Source organism: Platalea leucorodia, assembly GCF_965183815.1.
Source record: "Platalea leucorodia genome assembly, chromosome: 4".
Classification (NCBI taxonomy): Eukaryota; Metazoa; Chordata; class Aves; order Pelecaniformes; family Threskiornithidae; genus Platalea; species Platalea leucorodia.
Window position 1 is genome coordinate 86,884,439 of NC_138826.1, and position 23,294 is coordinate 86,907,732.

Consider the following 23,294-nt stretch of genomic DNA (forward strand, 5'->3'; position numbering starts at 1 on the left):
TAATGGTTTGAAATGTGTTTAGGGGCTGTGAAGCCTAAAGCTGCTTCTTGCTTGGTCAAAGGAAATACTTCATCTTTATACATAATTTCCAGATTATTGACACTGTACTGTATTGTTCCCTTCCATACTTCTCTCTCAGTGTTGTTCTTCACTAAAAGTACTCAGTTGTCTGGTGCTCTTTTCTTGTCCCGGATTGAAGTGGTATGTTAATCCATTTCAGTCCAATGCCTTTATCCAAGGCCATAAGCACTTTTGTTATTTTTTTTTATATTCCAACCTACTTTTTTTTTTTTTTTTTTGCTACAGCCACCTTTTTCATAACTTATTGCCATTTGCCTTCACTGTGAAGAAAATCATTGCACCACCTTATGTTTGCCACTACATATGCTTAGCTACTACTTCTGTTTTTATAATGTACGACATTACAAACTGAAAAGACCAAGACAATATAAAGGATTTTCTATATCAGACAAAATCTTCCCTACCATGGCATCAAAGAGTCAGGAAGAAATTATATTATTCATGAATAAAACAAACTAGAGCCTCGCTCAGAGAATGCATCTGCTCTCTGCCCTTGGAATACTTCAGGAGCTATGCCAGTTTTAGCTAAAAGCACTACTTCATGTCTGTTCTTGAGTAATGTCACCAGGAAACAGTCAAACCCTAAATACTAATGAAGTGAACAAAAGCTAATATCCCACATGTGGTGTGGGAAAAAAAATCTGGGTTTAAATCAGGATGTAAGAAAGAATCAATTTATCAGCTTTGCAGCAATTACCTTCTATCAGAGGACTGTCATCTGTCAGAACAGACAGTGTCTATCCTCAAACATATTCTGACTAGGATATATTGCTTCCCATCTAACACAAGTGACAGAGGTCTATGAAAAAATAAAAGCCCTACTGAGACTCCCTTGGTTTGATGGTTACTTTTTTACATTCATGTTCTCACCAACTCCCTGAGTTGGACTTCAGTTACTGATTTCATTTACAGTAAATGGAGTCAGTTTTTCCAAGAAGTTAATCACTCCAGGTTATGCCTTGAAATTTCCTATGTACATTATCCTACTACTGAAATTCATGATATTCACCTTTTCTATTCACCTTACTGCATTAGTTGCATATTTTATGATGTGATTTATTGTTTTTTTCTTCGTATTGACTAAGGGATCCTCGATAACAAGCTCAGATGCAGACATCTATCTAGCAGACAATTAAACTTAGCAAATCTGACATACATTGTAGGAACCAGGCTCTTTGGAAGTAGTGTACTGCACTGCTTTGCCTCAGCTGTTCAAATCTCTCTAGCTCTGCTGAAATAGGACTGGATAGTACATTAATTGAATCATTCATACCCAGGACACATGGAAGTCCCGGTCCCGCTGTGCCTTCAGACCAGTGGACACAATTCTTCTGTTACCAACTCTAATACAAATTAGAAGTTGCTAGCACAATGTAGAGAAAATGGGTATACTTACTTATTAGGAAGACAAACTCCGTCTTGCCCTACTGAAAGTGAGTCAACTCTGTTTATTTGAGTTTATCCACTTGTCTATACATGCCCGCACTTAACCTGCTGAAGTCTGTAGAATCAGTGCTCATTACATATTTCCCTTAATCCCTCAGTTTTAGGAAATCTCGTTATTTACTTCAATTTTTCAAACGTAGCACAATTAGCATTTTGTATCTTTATGCCCTGTCAGGTTTGTACCTGGTCAGCAGAAGCTGCAAGTATAACATATGTAGGAAGGAAATAGTAGACTTCTGTCCTTTTATAGCCTAAACAAATCACTCAGACACTTAAAATGTGTAGCACCATTTTATACCCTATTACAAAGTACAACTGCTGAACACAAGTGAAATGCTTTTAAAATTGTAATTGCAATTGCATACCTAACTTTATACCTGTGACCTTCATTTTTCCATTTATTATATGCGTAATTTTGAGTACTTAGCCTCCATAGAAATTCCATGCAGCTATATCAATTAAATATTTGCCCATTTTAATTTAGTGTCATACTGTGCACACAAAAATAGTAAAATGCAAACCCCTATATGCCTTTGAAATTTTGGTATTGGGCAAGGTCACAAAAGAATGAATTATGTAAAGACAGATGCAGAGACAGTTTTTATGAACTATGATCCTGATATTTTGTCTTTAGGTTTTTTTATTCATCTGACTATTTTTCACAGGCTGAACTATGAGTTACTGCAAAATACCCTCAGTGATAAGGAGATTTAAACAGAACAAAAAAATTCCTGAGTCAACCATTTATCTGCTACTGAATTCTGTGAACTAATCTTAGTTCAAGCAAGAGCTCCCCTAAGCAGTTCATATATTTTAATATGGTACAAGCACTCTGTATACATAGGACAGCTCATGGCTTACACTGTTTTAAAACTAAAGGGAAAAGTCTGCCGTTGCATAGCACACCAGGTGAAATCCTAACCAAGGCTCCCAGCCCACCAGCCTAGACCAGCCACAATAAGGCACTAACGAAGTCTTCATCTTTTACTGCTTCTGAAACTCACCACATTTAGTGGTAACCATCACCCAGTGTTTATCTTAAGCAGAAATAACTTGTCTTACAGTTGCTGGTAACTACAGGAAGCATGTTTTTAAATGCATGTGTTTCATTCATCTCATGACATTGGCCAGTGAAGACTTTGCAACATAAAAACTTGAGCTCTCTCCCATCACACTGGTTCCACTGGAGATTATTGTACCTGCTTGGCATCGAATTAAACCTGTTGATGTGAAATAACCCTTCGTACATCTTTTTTTCAGTCTTTTAATTCAGCATTTAGTCCAAAGTGCCTTCTCTGTAAGCTTTTCTTAGAGCCACAGTCCCAATTCTTGCGTGTGTCTTGGCTTTTTGTTCATTTGCTCCAGCTTCTTTGGTTGGGGTTTTGCTCTGCTTGTCCTTTTCAGCTGCACAAATCTTCAGAAAACAATCAAGACGGACCCCCTTCCCCCTCCCCAAAGTGCCTCTGCTTTCCAAGCTGACATGTTCTCCTTTGGATTAACTTATCTGCCTTGGGGTTACTTACCAGCTTGGGTTAACCTGCTTTTGATATCAACTACCCAAAACCTTATAGGCACTTTGAAAGGGACAGAACTGCTCTGATTTCCACTTGTCCATATGGAAATGCATGCTGATTTTGTGCTAAGACTTTTATTATTACACCATTACTCTAACCTCCATAGAAATTCATTCAAAACTCTAACCTCCATAGAAATTCATTCAATCAGCTAAGCAACTGAGTGGCATGGGAAAAAATGTATTACATTCATGATTGTAGAGTGGAAACAATATACATTTTTGGTATTAACTTTAAATAATTAACAGATCTAAAAGTGCATCTCTGAAAACAATACCATTTCTTAAAATCATATTTGTGAGTATTTAATCTTTTTAAGGGATGTATTCACATTTGTGCTTGTGCTTATTGCAACCTTTTGACAGTTTTATTGTTGAAAAGTTCAAGGTACATCTCATAATTGTACCAGGAACATGCATTTATCACTGGCAACAGTTCTGTGCCACATGAAATGAATTACTGTAATAGACATGTCATGTAATAGCATCTCATTATCCTCCCCCTCTTCCTCCTCTTTCTTTTTCTTAACCTTCTGCAATGAGCAGGTCAAAAATGATGGTAAGTATAACAGACAAAAGTGATTCCTGAGTAAGTTCAAGAAGCAAAAAGATGTTTGCTAAAAGTAACGGTGTAGCAGTACAGTGAGTAATTAACATCGTGTTCAATACACTGCAAAATGAAAGTGCTATACTAGGGCTTGAGCCCTAATGCTGCTGCTTAGGCCCTAGCAGTTTAGCAGATAGTGAGGCACTTTGGTGGGTCACAGCAGGATGGTTAGCACCGTGGAAGATCAAGGCCCCTTAGATCCTTCTGCCCTCGTTTCTTTATTGCAGCCCTCTAATTACTGCTGAGAGGCAAGATGATACAAAGGCAAAACCATACAAAATGGTTGTACAGCACAAAATGGTACAAAACCAAAAATGCTACAAAATTTCCCACTGGACCCGTTGTTTGAGAATACAGAAGGACTTGTGGGTGATGTGATGCTTGGAGGCTGTCTTCGGCATAGCAATCATGAAATGACAGAGTTTTCGATTCTTGGAGAGGTAAGGAAGGGGATCAGCAGAACTGCTACCTTGGACTTCCAGAGGGCAGACTTTGGCCTGTTTAGGAGACTGGTTGACAGAGTCCCTTGGGAGGCAGTCCTGAGGGGCAAAGGGGTCCAGGAAGGCTGGACATTCTTCAAGAAACAAATCTTAAAGGCGCAGGAGCAGGCCATCCCCATGTGCCTGAAGGCGAGCCGATGGCAGAGAAGACTGGCCTGGATGAACAGAGAGCTTTGGCTGGAACTCAGGAAAAAAAGCAGAGTTTATGATCTTTGGAAGAAAAGGCAGGCAACTCAGGAGAACTACAAGGATGTCGTGAGGTTATGCAGGGAGAAAATTAGAAGGGCCAAAGCCCAACTAGGACTTAATCTGGCTGTTTCTATAAATATATTCACAACAAAAGGAGGGCTAAAGAGAATCCCCATCCTTTATTGCATGCAGGGGGAAACATAGTGACAAAGGATGAGGAAAAGGCTGAGGTACTTAAAGCCTTCTTTGCCTCAGTCTTTAATAGCAAGACCAGTTGTTCTTGTGGTACCCAGCCCCCTGAGCTGGAAGACAGAGATGGGAAGCAGAATGAAGTCCCTGTAATCCAAGGGGAAACGGTTAGCGACCTGCTACACCACTTAGACACACACAAGTCTATAGGGCTGGATGGGGTCTGCCCAAGGGTACTGAGGGAGCTGGTGGAAGTGCCCACCAAGCCACTTTCAATCATTTATCAGCAGCCCTGGTTAACCAGGGAGGTCACAGTTGACTGGGACTGCAGGCCTGTCAGTCTGACCTTGGTGCCAGGGAAGGTTATGGAGCGGATCATCTTGAGTGCCATCACGCGGCACGTTCAGGACAACCATGTGATTGGGCCCAGTCAGCATGGGTTCATGAAAGGCAGGTCCTGCTTGACTAACCTGATCTCCTTCTATGACAAGGTGAACCGCTTGGTGGATGAGGGAAAGGCTGTGGATGTTGGCTACCTGGACTTTAGTAAGGCCTTTGACACCATTTCCCACAGCATTCTCTTGGAGAAACTGGCTGCTCATGGCTTGGATGGGCGTACTCTTCGCTGGGTAAAAAACTGGCTGGAAGGCCAGGTCCAAAGAGTTGTGGTGAGGTAAATCCACTTGGCGGCCAGTCACAAGTGGTGTTCCCCAGGGCTCACTATTGGGGCCAGTTCTGTTTAATATCTTTATCAATGATCTGGATGAGGGAATCGAGTGCACCCTCACTAAGTTTGCAGAAGACACCAAGTTGGGTGGGAGTGCTGATCTGCTGGAATGCTCTACAGACAGATCTGGACAGGCTGGATCAATGGGCTGAGGCCAACTGTATGAGGTTCAACAAGGCTAAGTGCCAGGTCCTGCACTTGGGTCACAACAACCCCATGCAATGCTACAGGCTTGGGGAGGAGTGGCTGGAGAGCTGCCTGGCGGAAAAGGACCTGAAGGTGTTGGTTGACAGCCACCTGAACATGAGCCAGCAGTGTGCTCAGGTGGCCAAGAGGGCCAATGGCATTCTGGCTTGTATCAGGAATAGTGTGGCTAGCAGGACCAGGGACGTGATAGTGCCCCTGTGCTCAGCACTGGTGAGGCCGCACCTCGAGTACTGTGTTCAGTTTTGGGCCCCTCACTACAAGAAAGACATCGAGGGGCTGGAGCATGTCTAAAGAAGGGCAACGAAGCTGGTGAAGGGTCTAGAGAACAAGTCTTATGAGGAGCTGGGGTTGTTTAGTCTGGAGAAGAGGAGGCTGAGGGGAGACCTTATTGCTCTCTACAACTACCTGAAAGGAGGCCGTAGCGAGGTGGGGGTCAGTCTCTTCTCCCAAGTAACAAGCAATACGACAAGAGGAAATGGCCTCAAGTTGCACCATGGCAGGTTTAGATTGGATACTAGGAAAAATTTCTTCACCAAAAGGTTTGTCAGGCACTGGAACAGGCTGCCCAGGGAAGTGGTGGAGTCACTACCCCTGGAGGTATTTAAAAGACGGGCAGGTGTGGTGCTTGAGGACATGGTTTAGTGGTGGACTTGGCAGTGCTAGGTTAACGATTGGACATAACGATCTTAAGGGTCTTTTCCAACCTAAACAATTCTATGAAAATATACCTAAGCTCTCCCTGCTGTTCCTACAGTTGCTGTGGCCTGAGAAGAGCAGCAGGACTGTGACAGAAAGGGGAGGGTGACGCATGGGAAGCGTACCTAAGGATCAAGTCTCACCATGGCCCTGCTGATGCAGTTCTCATTCAGCCTTGCACCATTAGTCCAAATTCTAATGGGCTGTCTTATGATAAATTGGCACAGACATACAGTACAGCGTGGGCTAGACTCAGTACAGAGGAGTTTCTGTAATTTGCCCCAAGATGCAAACAACAATCACTAGTAGGGTGCCTCCTTTTAACCATTCAGCAATTTCTGTTCACTTTTAATTAGTTTTGGCCACAGTAGATGTGGCTGCTAACTGAAAGACTAAGTTTCAACATAATGAGGCTTTAATTTCCCAAGCACATCCTCATTATTTCACATCATTTCAGCCTTATCTTCATTACACTTTTCTGACAACTATCTGTGTGCTCATTTTCCCATCCCATCCATAATACAACCTTGGCCATCAAGTATGTCAGTCTCAATACTGTTTCTCTAACATGGGGTTTATGTGCTTGGTTCTCAGAAAAGCCAGGACTATCACCAGCTCACTGAATTGTTTCCCTCCATTCCCAAGGCCTTGGTCCTGCTCAGTTGCAGTATGCAGGTGTCAGAGACCTCTGGTAGCAGTGGGAGTCTGCATGGTGGCTTCTGTGTAGAAGGTGCAGCTTAAAGGAAGCTAGATGATTTTTGATAGAAATAGGAGGAAGCAGGGAATTAGTCAGCAAAACCTGATTTTTCATTATTAAGACAGAAAATACTCCTAAGTCAATTTACAAACCAAAGGATCTAACTTCTTTCCCTCCCACTCCCCCCAGCTCAGCTGTGGACCTTTCAAAGCAAATCAGTGCTTTTAAAGTTCTGCTCTTACTGAAGACACTGAGCTGAGAGCAAATAAACAGTTCCTCATTTGGTCTTGTACGAAAATTTTCAACTTGAAAGCAGCTCAGCCACCGACTGAAGTGCTGCTGATTGCAGTGGCCGCACTGGGGAAGAAACAGGCATGTTCGTTTTGATGTTTGATTAGGAAATGTGCTGCCACTGGGATTTCAGAGGGAAGTGACTTTTCTCCCTCCTCACATCCTGCCTCCTCTCCCAGGGATGCTTCCAAGGTGGCCATGCACTTCGTCTTGATTGTTTCAACACTCCTGGAGAGGTATATGCAGTAGAAAAGGGAGGGACAAGGGCCCTTTTGGGGACAACATATCCTAGCTTTCCATAGTTCATTCTACGTACCAGTATCCCCTTTTAATGTGAAAGCTCTCTGCTGACCCCCAAGCCACCCCCTCGGGCCTCCTGAACTCCTGCTCCAGACCTGAAGTCGAGGAAAAGAGCTATGAGGGGTATGTCATGTCTCCATACTCTGCTGACACATGCATATAGGATGGTCAAAATTCTAGCCCCAGTATAATACAGTGAAGTGTTTAATGGTAGGATACCACAAACACACTCATTTAGTCCCCAGTTCTGCTTACCTGTGCTCAAAGCATCAATGCTGCCTGTTGTGCTCTGCAAAATCAGGACCTCAAAAATTCCCTTCGGCTTTTCAGTAGACTAAGATGTGCAGTACAGAAGACAACATCTTTATTGTTAAAGAAAAAAGACATTCTGGCATTGAAAGGTATATTTTGAAAAATACAGGGTTGGCTTTTACTCCCAGTGATGTCAATGTCAAAGCTCCAGTTGACTTCAGCAGGAACATGATTGTATCCAATGGGTAAATAATTGCACATATTTCACATCTCATTGTTACTGAAAACTGTTCTTCAAAAAAGGAAAATAATAGCCTGAATTCAAGGACTCTATTAAAAAGTCATTTGAACTGCATTCCAGTCAAAATCACTTTTACCAATGAAAAGATCTTTTTTGCTTATTCAAAATTTACATAATTAGAAAAGCACAAAAGACAGACTTTGCTCTCCATTGCAGTCTCAGTCCTGCTAGTCTTGGAGTGCTTATGAGTACTTCCAAGCCCAAATTTTGTATTTTCTGTGGATCTCTGCTTTCTACTAGTCCCAGCATTTTAATGTGTTTTGAAAAATTCCTCATGTCAAAAAATACTTTTTCTTGCATGTTTTTCACTGTAAATCCTCAGTGTATCTATTCAGCATTATTAAACTGTTACCTTAACTGATGTGGGAACATAATCAAAAGGCTGGGTATTATTTATCTTAGCCATATCTCCATGTCAGAAAATTAAGACAGTGATGAATTACACATTGCTATACAAAATTTTATTATCAGAGACAAAATTCAAATTTGTTCTGCTTAAAATACAGAAGAAAAAGTTTCTCATTTAAAAAAAAAAAAAATCCATTTAGTCAGTCCTTAGTTAGAGTGGAATAAAAATTTTATGTTGAACATATAGTGGTCCCATATTTATGGAGTCATTTTTAAAGGCGTATCACAGAAAAACACTTTCCTGGTAAACTGTAACAGAAATTCATATATTTTATTTGGCTATTGGTTTAAATTACTGATTAGTTCTATATTCATTAATTAGCATTGTAAGAATAATTCTGCTTTTATTCGCAAATCCTAGGATGCTTCCAACAATAAATGAAAAATCTTGTTAAATTTGGCATTTTTAGACATACTGAGAATCAGTTAGTATCTCCCCTCTACATGCAAAATATATGCTTTTCTATAAAAAAAGAAAAGAGAGAAGAGCAGTTGGCTCTGTATAAAGTTGTGATTTTAAATTCAGCAAAAACACATCACCATATCCTGCCCCTGAAACCTGTGCAGAAACAGGTTTCAACCTAAATCACTTTCCAGAAAGACTGTTTCAGCCATATGCATGATTTGATACATTAATTTGAAGCACGTGATTAATCCCACAGAAATCAGTGGGACTGCCTCCATGCCTATATATATGGTTGAGTCGTGGTGAACACAGCCTCACGTCCTGCCTACGTCCAACTGCTTTGCTGAGTTGAAACTTTAGAGTAAAATTTATAAATACAAATAACCAATGAAAGCTTTGTCAAGGCAAAATGTCCAGAATTAGAAGCTATAAATGCATGTATATATGGTACATAGAGAGAGAACTGTGACATTATGCAATGATCTATATTTCCTTTAAATGAAAATGGCATTCTGATCTTGCAAACACTCATTTGTGTGAAACCATTGGTGAACTGTATCTAAACTGAGCCAGCTCCACCTCTTACTTGACAAAGAACTGAATTCCAAAGAGCACAGATTCGAGAAGTGATGGAAAAAGATGTTCTTCTAATTACAGTATTCAGAATTAATCCAAGGCTGAGACAGAATTAATGGAGGGATTCATCCATTATGACCAGCATTAATAGCTGCAGGACTTCTTCTTTCTTCTTAAGGTGTCAAAAGATCTTACATGTGGAGTCTCTTGAGAAAATAATGCAATTTATTATCAAGCTTTTATTTTCAAGAGTATGATCCATTTATGTCATTGACGCATGTGTAGTGGAATAGATCATTAGTTTTCAGGGAACTGGTTTATGTTTATCTTCTGCAAAAATAGAGCAACTGAACACCTTTCAGTAAAACATCAGACAGGGAGCTACAATCTCTGTTTTTATAAGGCTATACGTCTCACCCACACCAAAGCCTATTGTCCCTCAAACATAAAAACAACATAGCAAAATTACATTTACACATATAATAAAGCTGTCTTTGTACAGGGTAGTTATACAGTAATTACAATGATGTTTCCATTAGAAACTGTCAGAATATTTTTTCTCACAGAGTGTCTAAGTCCAGGGAAGTCCATCTCTGCTGAAATCTACTGTTTGCAGGAAAAAGAGAGGGAAGTAGCCACACTCTTCACAGTACAGTATTCTGCAGTTCTCCAAACATAAAGCTTTATCACATTTGAACCAATCGCAAAGTATTGTTCTAACAAAAAGCAAAAGGAAAACAAAAAACATTTGTCATCCAGTATGTGCTACTGAAACATAGATACAAATATGCGAAACATCCTGTACACCAGCCCACCCGTCACCTCAGGCGGCTCTTTTGAAAGCAATGGGTTAGATCCTCAGCTGCAATTCACATCAGTCACTTCAACGGATCTACCTCACCGTGCACCAATGGAGGATCTGCAGCCACACACGTGTCGTCAGTTTGGCTACAGGTTATTTTGCAATTACAGAAATTAACATATTAAGTGGACTGAAACGTATCGCAGAGAACTGAGACTGCGTCTTGGCTCTTGGCCTCGTCCGTTGTACCAAGGTTATCCTTATCGGGCAAATCCAAGCGATGCTGTCCAGGAAACGTTGGGGCACTCTGGCTAAAGCCTCCTGGCTCCTGACTGCCTGCTGCAGCACAGTCCCCTCCGCTCTCACAACGCTGCTCATCTCTCTGTTCTCTACCAACATCGCTTTGATATCCTTAGGAAACAGTGCATATAAAATAAGCAAAGCATTCAGAAATACTGCTTGGCAAAGTCACACTTACTTCACTAGTTACAAATCAGCCAAATATAAATGCAATTTTTCTGAGAAAGGACACTGGGTCTGACCCACAGCACTTGCTCGTGTGGGTGATTCTCCATAAACACATCTCAATGAAACCAGCTCCACACCTGTTCTATAAAAGCCAACCTCAAATGCATTATCATGTGGCGGTATTCTGAGGTTGAGCTACCCTCCACTGTCAGCATAAAGACACAAGATGGAGCTAAGTTCAACCAGCTTCTTCAAAATATACTTGTTTTTAAAATTCTGCTCCAACTAGGGCATGTGGCCTTACTTTGGTGAAAAATCCTTACACATAGCAGTCCCTTTCTCCCCTTCCTTCTCATTGAAGACTAGATTACTCATGTCAGCATGGGCTACCTGTTCAAGTCAGAGTGGTTTTATTGGGTTTCAGTACTGGTTTTAAGATAGGCAAAAACTTCCGCAGTCCCATGAGAAGCAAAGCGGTCAATTTCTTACAGTTCTGTATGCAAAAAGGGAACTGCACAGACACTACTGCCATACGGGTTTGCACAGGCATCTGAATTTTTTTTATGGTATTAGTACAGTGACTACTATTACTACTATTAATCCTTCCAAACCCTTTGTTAGAAAAAGGCCTGAGAAACTCATGGCACATTTTCAACACTAACAAAAATATCATAAAGGAAAAGACTGTCTGTTCTTATGCACTGAAAAATCAAGATTTTTTTTGACCAATTGAAATTACTTCTAAAGAAGTTATATTTTAATATTCTAGACCTTTACAAAGAGTTCAGTCAACAGGTGGGGTGACCAGAGCTCAGGGACTTAGGTTTTTCTGGGCAATGGAGGCTCACTTTGTTTCCTGCCTGCACAAGGCAATGACATTAATCTCTGAAGATCACTCACAACCCATAACGGGCAAAGGGACCTTCTATACCTCCTGTCTAGCTGAGAGAAACTTGGATGGAGCCTCTCTGCACTTCAGTGGTTCCCAACTGCCTTCCTGACCCGGGTGGGCTGGCGGCAGCGGCGGATGATGCAGCCAGCAGTTTCTGGACTGCTCCATCCGACGCTGGGCAAACAGCCTCTATTCAGGCTGCTCAGAAGCAGGATGGTCGTTTTACTCCTTCACGCTTATACTGACACTGTGGCGATAAATCCTGCTTAGGACAGGGAGTCTGATATAGTCAGTACTCATAACAGAAGTGGTGGTAAGTTGATTATATACATGAACAGTTTTCAAAGCCACATCCCTTTTCCTCAAAGAGAAAGTTGCACATTTGTCTCAAAGTCTATTTTCATTGACTTCAGTATTGGCTATGATCATGTGGAAAACCAAAACCTTATTATGCAGGTATCTAAACAAACGCACCCTCATCTGCAAATATTGGCTTCACTTTATCCAAATAATCAGACTTACTGACATTTTATAGGAAAATTATCTCTACGGAGGATTTTTCACATGAAAATATATATATATATAATTTGCTTTTTTTATCCTTTACTACTAAGGATTTAATTGTACGGCTCAGAATCTTTCCCATGAAAGCACCCTTCTGCATCAGTGGAGATATTTCCTTTGACACTCTAAAGCTCAGTGAAATACCCACAAGAGCCCAAAAGCTACACAAAATTCACCTTCAGTTTCCAATGTAGTATTGGAATTCTTTCTATATTCACTGAAAAGATCATCGAAGGTCACAAATTTGGATGTACTTAAGGATATATGAAGCTTTTTTCATCAAAATCCATGTCCAAGTACTCCCAGTAATAGCAGAAGTGACATTTCATTTGAGAAGAATGTTTTCATGTTGTTCTGCCCTAGTCACAATTAGTAGCTACCATCATTTTAACAGCTATTAGCAGTGGATACATGAATAGTTCTACCAGCTACAAAGTAATAGGCTGAGATTTTTGTAGTGGACAATGTTATAATAATAACTGCAAAGGATCCGGAGTCATACAAAGGCTGATTAGAGATACAGGCGTCATCAAATCTCTATAAAATGACTCCCAGGGTCTCAGTGAGGTCCCCATCCACACTGGATTCACATTTTCCAACATCTCCTCTCACTAGAAAGGACAAAATTAAATCCTGGATTTGAAAATGCTGAAAAGTTTGGGGTATTTGGCTTCCTAATCACAATCAAAATTATAAAAATGGGGCCCATCTTTAGGTAAGGACAAAGGAAGAAAAGGACTGGTAAAGGAGAAAGAAAATCAATAAGATAAATAGATTTTTCTAAGCAGACTGTATTAGAGTTTTCCATGAGGTATCAACTATTCTTTAACACACAGCTGTGTGGAACTTCTTATTAAAAAAACTTTCTAAAGACATATAATTAAATGCAGGGGGGCTGAATATTGTAGAAAACAGCTATAGTTTTGTCGTATTTAATCCATTTAAATTTAATCTTGATCCAGTATGAAACAGCAAAATACAAAATATAAAAAATAAAAGAATAGGGAATTATAATGGAAAGGCCAGCTCAACCTTAGCTATAGCTGTAATACCAACGTTACTAGAATACAACAATTATAAGCAATACTTCAATAGGTATGTATAATAGATACATTTAGGGTTTGATATCTGTGGTAGACCAGTTGCTCAAGGCCACTAAAATATTAATTTACATCCAACACCAGCTAAATGTGCAAGAACCTCAATTCAATTGAGCAACAGTGGAAATTTCCATGCACTGTGCAGAATTCACAGGCTGAAATAAACTTTCAACTTTGGAACATATTGCTAGCCCGCCCTTTATCAATGGAAAGACCAGAAACTTCTATGCGCATCCTGGAGGTATGTGGTTTAATCTGTCGTGCTGAAAAAGAAAAGTCATCAAAGACAACCTTGAATAAAATTGCAAAGGGACAGACCATTATGCACTCTTCTTTTCTCTGAAATCCTCAGAGTAATTCACGTTTGAGGACTTGGTTTTCTGCACACTCTTTGGATATTGTAATTTTGGCCTTCATTACAGGGTAGAGGTTATATTAAATAATATTTGGCTTGCTTTTTTATTATAACAAATCTGCATGTGATTTTGTTCAGTAGAAATTAAAAATGTGACGCTACATACTGGCATTGAGGTTGAGTTTGGTCAACCACATAAAATAACACTTTGCACTTTTAAATGCCTTTCATCAGAGGATATTCAAGTGCTTTGCTAACATTAGTCAAGCCTCACAACACCCCTGTGAGGTAGGTAAAATACATAGGAGGAGGAGGATTTCACTCAACTTGGACATGATAATGTCTCTGGGCATTAGGTTCACTAGCATTGCAACATAGCACAAAGGTTTAGGACTTACTATAAGGCAAAGAGTTAACAGTACAAGAGCACAGGATTCCTTCTTCTTTTGGTTATATGTGGTCAAGCTAACATGCGGTGCTACGCAGCACCCAACAGTGGAGCAAATGCCCACACGAGGATTTCATGCACCCAATCCACAGACAGCACCCTCTGCGCAGTAAAAGACACAAAATGACAGGCTCAAGATGGATACGACAGCTTAGTTATGGGATGTGTCTACCAGTTCTTGAGGAGCAGAGTACCATGGGAATGACAGCCCAGAAAGCAACACCATCTCCACACAGCTCTGATAATATTTTAAGATGCTTGGGTTTGGTTCTTTTTGCACTAATGTTTCAATTCACAACTTACTGGGGATAAGCAACTGCAACCATAAAGCATGTTGGTAACTTCCACACCCTGTGAAGGAAACTTGGCTGGCTACATGTTCCCAATGTACAGGGCCATGGTGTGGTCAGATGGTTGTGAAAGGCTGGGATGGGACAAAGAAACACTGTTGTACATCTACATTCCCCCCCTCTGAAGCTGCTGCAATCTGCCTCGTGAAAACTCTCTGTAGTTTTGTGTTTGTTTTTTTTTTTCTCCATGGTGCAAATATGGGGGAGTGTTTGGCCCCCATCAGTTTTATCCTCAACACTTAGCACCAATGGTGCAGCTGGTCATTGTACAAGTAGCAGGTCCACTGTATCACTGATCCTTCAGATTAAGGATTGAGAAAAAAGAAACAAACATATGATTAAGAAAAGCGTCACTCAACAGTCTATGTGAAATACAAGGAAACAGAAAGAAAACCATGTTCTCAGTATTAGCCAGTACAAATAAGCACAGACACATCCCACTCTTTCTCCACATTTCACTTTTCTAAGTTGGCATAAATCGTACATCCCGTATTTGCAAAAGTATTGCCCACATGGAGAATCTGACCTGTCTATCATAATAAATCCCTACAGACGCCAGTCTACCACATGCAACACAGCCCTCTTGGTTAATTTTATGTCTTCGCATGCAAGGTATTCTCCCTGTTTGCTAATTTCCGCTTGAATCCTACGTTTATTGATAATACTTCTGCACTATCAGCTGCATAACTTACTACTGCACAGGTTGGGTGACCCATCGTGAATACCACTGCCTTATAAAATTGCTGAGAAGAGGTGGTTCATGGATTCTGTGCAATCAATGCAAAGCTCCCCTCAAACACTGCATACGTTGACAGCTAAGACTAAGATGTATATCATTATAATGCATGGATGATGTCCTTCTCTCTCATTCTCATTTTCTCTCCCCCCTTTCTCTCTCTCCTCACTTTCTATGCAGCTTATTTCAATATGGGAATATGGAGACTGCAGATGCAACAACTGGCAACTCAAGAAATGAGCTGGCATCTTTGTAATCATTAAGAGACAATCTGAGTGGTAGACTAATTGGCAGCTAGCAGGAAAGCTGATTTTACATCTCATACTGCCCCAAGCTGGAAGCCTTCTGCATTTCCTTTTCCTTCCTTTCCTCTTGCTCGTTGCAACACTGATTGTCATAGATAGTCTTTGTGCTTTGTATAATGCCCATCTTTGATGTAACTGGAACTCACATACAAAATGTGGCTGTTATACATAAGCATGCTAGAATACAGGCAGGGACGGTACAAGCATGCACAAAATAGTCTTTGAAGTGTTTTTGTTTGTTTTTCTTCAACAATTACATGCACCACTTAATATCATGTTTGGCTGTGTACACTGAAGACTGCATTTCACAAGTGTTCATGATCTTTTCGTCTGAAAAGCTTCTTGACAATTTCACAAGAGCCCAGTGTAAAAAAAAATCCCACAATTAAAAAAAAGGAAAAAAACCCTTCTCCCTCCAATCTCATCTTGTCTTCATTATTTTAATGCTGAACACTTTTAAAATGTCTCCTCTTCCTCTTGCAGAACTTCATGTTAAATGGTCAGCTGGAAAGACAGATTAGTGTGTCAAGGATTTTCTTAGCCACTGGAATAGTTCTTCCTTATAAAGCCTTTGCCACCGCACATTGGCTTCCACTGTTTCCACGGCACGAGAGAAAGAGGCAGCAGCTCCCTCTTCATAACTCTTTATAAAGTTCTTTAGCTGGAAATACAAGTTAACAGGTTAAATTTGCAGGAACTAAAGAAAGTAAATATTTCCAGTGCACACAAACAAGTCAGGCATTTAGGACAAACCTCCAGGATCACTGTTGAAGTAAATGTAGTATGGTGTAGAAAGATTTAACAGGAAATGTAATAAGACAGCAGACTGTCAATTATATGTGATGCAATTGCTTCAAATTGCACTGGAAGATATTGACGTGTCAGTGCTGGATCACATTAATGTCATTACCTCCTTCTCTCCTATAGCCCAGCTGCTGCACTGCGCAGACAGCTGGGCTGCTCTAAACTTTTATTTCTACCTAAGAAACCAAACTGGGAGCACTGGACATGCTTCTAATTCAGGTTTATATGCAAATATCAGCAGAAGGCAGCCCTGATGCCCTTTTGTTTTATCAACCTTCATAAATTTATTTCCTTTTGATTTGCAGAACCCTTTTGATGATACAATACAGGTCGGTTGTTTAGAAAAGGAAGGGATGGTTACAGTGTGAAGGGAATGGCAAAATAGCAAGTGGGCACTCATTTGACCATCTTTGAATGCTTGAAACAGATTCCTTCCTTTATGAGAAATCTTTGATCTTTTTTCAGCAGACTGAAAAGGCCCCTGCTCTATTATTGCGTATACTCAAATTATAGCACTATCACCTGGATTATTATAGCTGATGGCACTGGTGTGCTTTGAATTACTGTTCTTTTTAAGTGAGAACTGCAAGGCTGATCTGCACAGTAGGTTGTTGGTTATGTTGACTTGTATAAAATCAGGTGGTTTTAGCAACACTTATTCATAACTAATTAATTTTTGTTTCCTAGTGACACCAAATTCACCTTGTTTATTTAAATCTAACTTTCAACAACATCTCTTTGTGCATGGGCTCAAAACTGAAAAGGTTGATCCTGCAACTATCTCATTCCCATCACAGTTAAAAGCATGGGAGGGACCTGGAAACTATCGAAATCAGCCCTTAACTGATCTTCGTACTTTCTATACCAAAACGTTTACATGGCCAGTTTCTTTTAGGGGAAGTATAAACAAGCAGCCTTCCAATGCTATCATGGAGGTGGAAACTAGGAGTACAGAAGGCTTCCTTGTGCAGTGCAGATACTCAAATCTGACCAGCACTGTCCTTCCCACCTGGGTAGCTTTGAGGAAACCAGCTGCAGCTCTTCCCTAAGCTCCTGAGGCCACTAGACTTGCGTGCAGACAAATGGTTGGACACAAAATATCATAGTGCAATCAGAGTTCAATTAATGGTGATTATGCTGCATAAGAACCATTTGATCCACTTGGAGTAATGTCGAGGAGCTGCTAAGCAGAGCGTGACACAACCGCACAACTACCTCAGTCAGGGCAGATGTTAAGTTAAAATGAGAAATCTTTGAGATCTAAATAAGAAGTACTTAGCATTTAGAACAAATTATTCTGGTGTCATTTGGCCAGAATATCAGGTTAACAGCTTTTCTCACATGGAAATACTGTAGGCAAAAGAAAAACAGAGAAGGCACTGGCAGCTTCTACTTTCAACACTGGGTTTTTTTGGGCTGCCCTCTGCAGCATAAACTAATGTGGACAGAAAGATCTCATCTTTAGCTTCTCAATCAACAGTCAAGAGAGAAAACCCAAACCTACATATCCAGCCAAGCACAGAGAATTGCCTGCACTACCCACCTCCTGACACCACCTCTAACCACTTGGGTGCCTTTGCAATCTGCTCCTCATCCTCCTGCTGCTGAGCTGCAGCATGGGCCTGCGACTCCAGCTGAGCAACCAGAGTTCATGGACAACTGACACCTTATTGCTCCTGCCCCGCTCCCTGCTTACAACAAATACAGCCTCACATGGTGAAAGTCATTTAAACATTACCTCTCTCAGTTCTTCTTCGGTGTTGAGGAATTCTGTGACCCCACTGATAAGCTTTGAATTCATAAATAATGCTTCTCCATACCTGCAAGGGCAAAAAGAAGATGCACAGAGAGTTAGTGCAAGTGCCAGGCCAGCTGAAAATTATAAAGTAGTTTTCTGTAAGCAAGGGAGAAGACATGAGACCGATTCTGGGGATCCAAGGGAATAGCACTGGAATTGGACACGCGTATTCCAGTGTTTCATGCTAAACACCTGGACTGAGACCTTCTTCTAGGCTGAGCTACTTGTAGTTAGCTTTTAGTTGGATGCTACTAAGCAGAATGAGCTTAACCGCAGCCACAGATAAAGAGCTCCAGAGGAGGAGAGGACCAAACCAACACCACCTCATGCTTAACAAAACAGCTTTCCGTGTAATGACATGAAGCAGCTCAAAACACAGGCACCAAAAAAGGAGTGGAGCAGCAGCTATGGAGAAGTATTCTGAGGAACCCTTCTAGCTGTACTATTAAAACAGACTTTCTGAAGTGCTGCAGCCTTCTCCGCATTTTGTATTCATCCACCTCATCTACATTACAAACAGCCTCTAGATAAGTGAACTGAATCAAATTCTCTTGTTCCAGTACCTGATAATTAAAATAAATTATACTGATAGAGAATAATACTGCTAAAATAATCCCCTGGGCCATGATGCAGCATCTTCAAAGAACTAACCTGGAATGAAAAATTGAAAGCTTGGGCAAGGAATATTTAAAGGCCATTGTATAACGGGGTAGGATATTCAGTGGCAATCAGCAATGACCTTCTGCAGGTAGTTGCTTTGAAACTGGCTATTCAAATCCTGCTGTTCCACTTGCTTTTCCACAATTTTTTTTCAATCCGACAAATGAAGCACCTATGTCACTGATAAGATTAACCAGACTGCTCCTGAAGTTTTGCATTTCATGTTGGAATAGTTTGTGGGTTTTTTTTTTCAAAGAAGAATGTATGAAGAATGTAATTCCATTGAAAATCAAAAGCAAGTCTTTTGTGCAAGTTAGATGTCATACAGCATAGCAAAAGGCACTTGACAAATAGTTATCCTTATCTTTATCTGCACATATATCCAAAGCAATATCTAGCTAATCTGAACATGACTTTTTTTAAGATAGGGAATCCAGCTCTCCTGTCAGACATGTGTAAGTAATACTGATAGACTTCACTGCAATTAAATTCATCTGGAGGAACAATTCAGTTCATACCCCACTTTTACAAACTGATTTACAGGAGGAATTCAAAATTCAAAAAGTGAAATGAACTAGCACAGTCACAGGTTTCTGTTCTGCTTCTATTAATCCTAAATTAATTAGCCTTAAATGCTTAGGTACTGTAAGCTACAGTCCTTTCAAAAGCAAAAAAGAAAGAGAAAGGGAGAGGGACAGCCCCAGGGAGAAGGATAGAAAGAGGGAGAGAGAACGGGTTTTTTTTGAGAAGATTCTGTTTTAGGGAAGGTGTACAATGTGTTGCTTGCTACCTTGAGCTTGTGTGAAGGGAAACACAGTTATAGGTATCAAAAATCCTACTCCCTGACCACCAATAACTGAATTATTCATGGATATTTCAGCAAGTACATCTCTTTTTCCAAAACTTCAGTCACACTGACATATACAGACATGCAGAGGCAAACGCCTCCTATGGGAAGTATGGATTTCATGGTCCTTTAAGCACGTTTAGGCTTTCTAACAAAGTCCTTTATTATTACAGTCTCAGCTTAGCCTCATAATTGACTGCTTGGAAAATTGGAAGCTCCTCTTGATGGGGTCTTTTGACAAGGTTACCAATCCACTTTACAGAAGCAACCTCATAAAAACAGCTGCAGGGATTTTATTTTTCTTGCGGTCTGTACTGTAGCCACAGTGCAAACAAGAAGCAGCAGAATTCCTTCCACTGAAAATGATGCCTTCATGAATACCTGTGCTGATTACTGCCCATTATGCATACTTGGTAAAAAGTCAGCCACTAACAGCAATTTCTAAACGGGCTCTGCTGGCAAAAATTCTAGAAAAGCCACCTCCCAAAATAGTATTTTGCAGGTGTGAAACATAAGAATAAATAGAAAAAGTGTTTGGTCTTGCAAGTATCAGTCTTTCCACCCTTCACAGGAAAGACAACAGCACTGCAGAACCAGGACCATACATGCCTGAGCTCCTTGGAAACATCCTGGGGTCACGGGCTCTCCACCTGCTCCTTTACTTCTGGGGATGTGAGCCTCCCATGTGTACAGGCTTTGCACTTGGGCAAACTCAACTTGAGAGGCAGCATAGTCCATTTACTTTGGACAGATGTAAATGGCTTCCCAAATATTGTCAAATTCCCATATGCTGACAAATGATTCAGCACTTGAGAATGAACAAATTCTTATAGGCAGCTGTCGGATTAAATTTTCACACACAGACACACACGTGCACACACAATGAAAATGATTTAGGAGCCAAGGTAGTGCACGCTCAGGTAACAGGAATTCAAGCATAGTATTTTCAATTCTCTTTTTCAGAATTTTAGCAGTCTAAGTCCCACAGATTTCTTACGAAATACTTGTTAGGCACTTCAATTTCTAAGTCACCTTTGTAAATAGGATATGAGTGATTTTGAAGACTTTATACATTATCAGTATCTTCTGGACAATGTGAATACAAGCATACTGTAAAAATATAAAGGGATAACAATATTCTGTTATCATTCTAACTCTTTGACATGCTGTGTTTTAAAGTTAGAGGAAATAGCATTATAGTGTAATTTAATCACCCTCAGCTATTTCATATTACTATCCCAAATGTCAACACCTTTTATAATAAATTCAATGGAAAATACCATTGAGATATCACCTTATTAAATTAATGTTTCGCACAAGTATTTTAATTTTAAATAAAATTAAATAATGAATTATAATTGTAGAAAAAAGATGCCTTGGGACAGAGTATACTTGAATTATTATTCCACAATAAAGCTTGTATTTTAAAAATGTACTAGCTTGGCAAGCTTAAATCAGAAGCCTAATTTTGCATTCTATCATGTCACTGTTTCACTGAACATTAAGGGGCAAGGTGTTAGACTAATTCCACCCTCTCAAAGTCTCTCTTGAAAGATATGTACAGCTTGCATGAACTATTTCGTCCCACTGCATTGAATCTTTTGGCAGTTGATAGAAACTCAACTGGATGTCCCTTTCAGAAAAATGCAACGGCTACAATTCTTTTTATGGCTCTGACTTGTGTTTGGAGATCAGATTGAGTGTAGACCGTATAAAGTCAGTGTTGGGCAAAGAGACAGACTCTCTGTTATTTTGTTATTTTCTCATTAAAAAAAGGACAATAACAGGTTTTTGATGAGGCCTCGATGATTGTTAGGAACTCAGGTAACACAGCAAGTGAGATAAATAAAATTAAAATTTTAGGTGAAGTTAAGCTATTTAAAATTAAAACACACAAAAAATTTGGCATTTGGCTTATTTTTCTAAATCTTGTCCATTTGTCTACACTGCTAGCCTTGTCCATATCTAAAATCACAGGTGTTAGCCAGGTTGTAAAATGAACGTACTTGCTAAGGCAGGACACAACTTCTGCATATGTGTTTGTATCAATACAGATTTTGACAGATTTATGCCTAAACTCTGTATAAATCCCTGGAGGAACCTGAAAAAGTATTTGCTATCCAGAGCATAACTAACTGCACTGGGTTGCATACCAGTAATGGGTCTGCCATCTACTTTCTGTGTAAAAGTCCAGTTTCTGGAATAATCATACCAGAAGCAGAGGGTTCTTAATTTTTAAACCCTTCAGGACTTTTAAAGCTTTTTGGAAATTGCTTTCAAAAAGCATGCTCCTGCGATATGAACTTCCAAAACCAATTCCAGCTCAAACCTATTTTCCCAGCTGAACTTCTTCTAAAATCCCACCATATTATAAAGTATTACCCAAAACAGCATGAACAACTTTTTGAATCTTTAGGAAAGTTCCACAGTCTCTGAGTTTCCTTGACTCTTCTTTTGATGCTGTGAAACCTACAGTAAGTTTGTACCCGTGTTCATCGGGCACTAGGATTTAGTTGTTTAACTACAGCATCTTAAATATACCATTTCAAATTTTCTGTGGTATACTAGATGGCTCCTCACAAGTCCATAATGGAACAGATCTCCAATACTTTTTCTGCCAACACCATGGGAGCAGCCTGGCTTTGGGTGTCTGAAGTTCTTGGACACCTGCCTTTAAGAACTTGAACCTCATCCGAGTTGTGGTCCCTTCTAATCTGTCAGTATCAGATGAGCTGCTGTGGAATCTTTCAGACCTGCAGGCTGTCCTTAAAGAACCGAAGAAATTTCTCATTCATTGAACTAACATCAAAATCTTCATCAAAAAGGATTTTAAAATGTTGACTGGGCTTCTGAGTAGGAGCATGTAGCACTTGTTCAAAGAGAAAGAGAAGTACGTATAAGGAACAGCCCTGTCTCCTTCCTGTTCATCTATTTTTAATTCAAAATGTTGCTGCTCTATTACTTGAAACTCACCTGAAACACAGAGTGGAAGGAAAGGGGATGATACTATACTAGCATTACCTTTTGAAAATGGAAATGTTTCAAAAAGGGTTTGGTGGTTTTTTCCACAGTTGAAATAATGTTCTTGAAAAGATTTTTTTTTCTATCAGACTTAAAATCAGCAAAATTCCTTTGGGAACTGCTGCTTTTTTATCTATGTAAAAGTAGAACTGCAGCACTTGACATATAGATAGAATTCATTACCATAAGCACAGACACAATACAGTAATAGATATATACACAGATGATCGCTAAGAGATAAATGTTTCTATGCATGTGTGTGATAATCCATGAATAAATGCATTTATGACTCATGTGTATGTATTTCATATTTAGAGACATCTATTTTTACTGATTAAAAGAGAATGGACTAGATTCAGGAACTTACATGAATACATACATATACAATACTTACATGAATTACATAAAAATAAGAAAATGAAAATAAAATTAGACTTTTTAGCTTTACCTAGCATTTAATATTTTCCATTTTTCTCTGAAAAACTTCCAAGCAAGATCCCTTCCATGTGGATTTCGAGCTACGTGGATTATCACATCAATTGCATCCTGATCCAGGACAACTTCGGAGTTGAGAGACAAATTCAAAAGCCTAGTGGGAGAAACAAGGAAAAAAATCTTATTTAGTTTCACCAACACACAGTCTAACAATAGCACATCAGAAAACTCTCAGGAAAAAAATAATCGCTGCCAAATGGTTT

General features: G+C 39.9%; 1 protein-coding gene across 1 annotated transcript in view; it reads right to left on the reverse strand.

Moving 5' to 3' along the window:
* Positions 1-15,983: 15,983 nt before the first annotated feature.
* Positions 15,984-23,294, reverse strand: part of TRHDE (thyrotropin releasing hormone degrading enzyme) — a gene marked incomplete at both ends in the record, with an annotated part of 209,879 nt that continues 202,568 nt past the window's right edge. Inside the window, 3 exons of the mRNA XM_082309145.1 lie at positions 15,984-16,127; positions 18,009-18,090; positions 23,045-23,185. Of these exons, the coding sequence (XP_082165271.1) occupies positions 15,984-16,127; positions 18,009-18,090; positions 23,045-23,185 (367 nt within the window). The remainder of the gene's footprint in view (positions 16,128-18,008; positions 18,091-23,044; positions 23,186-23,294) is intronic.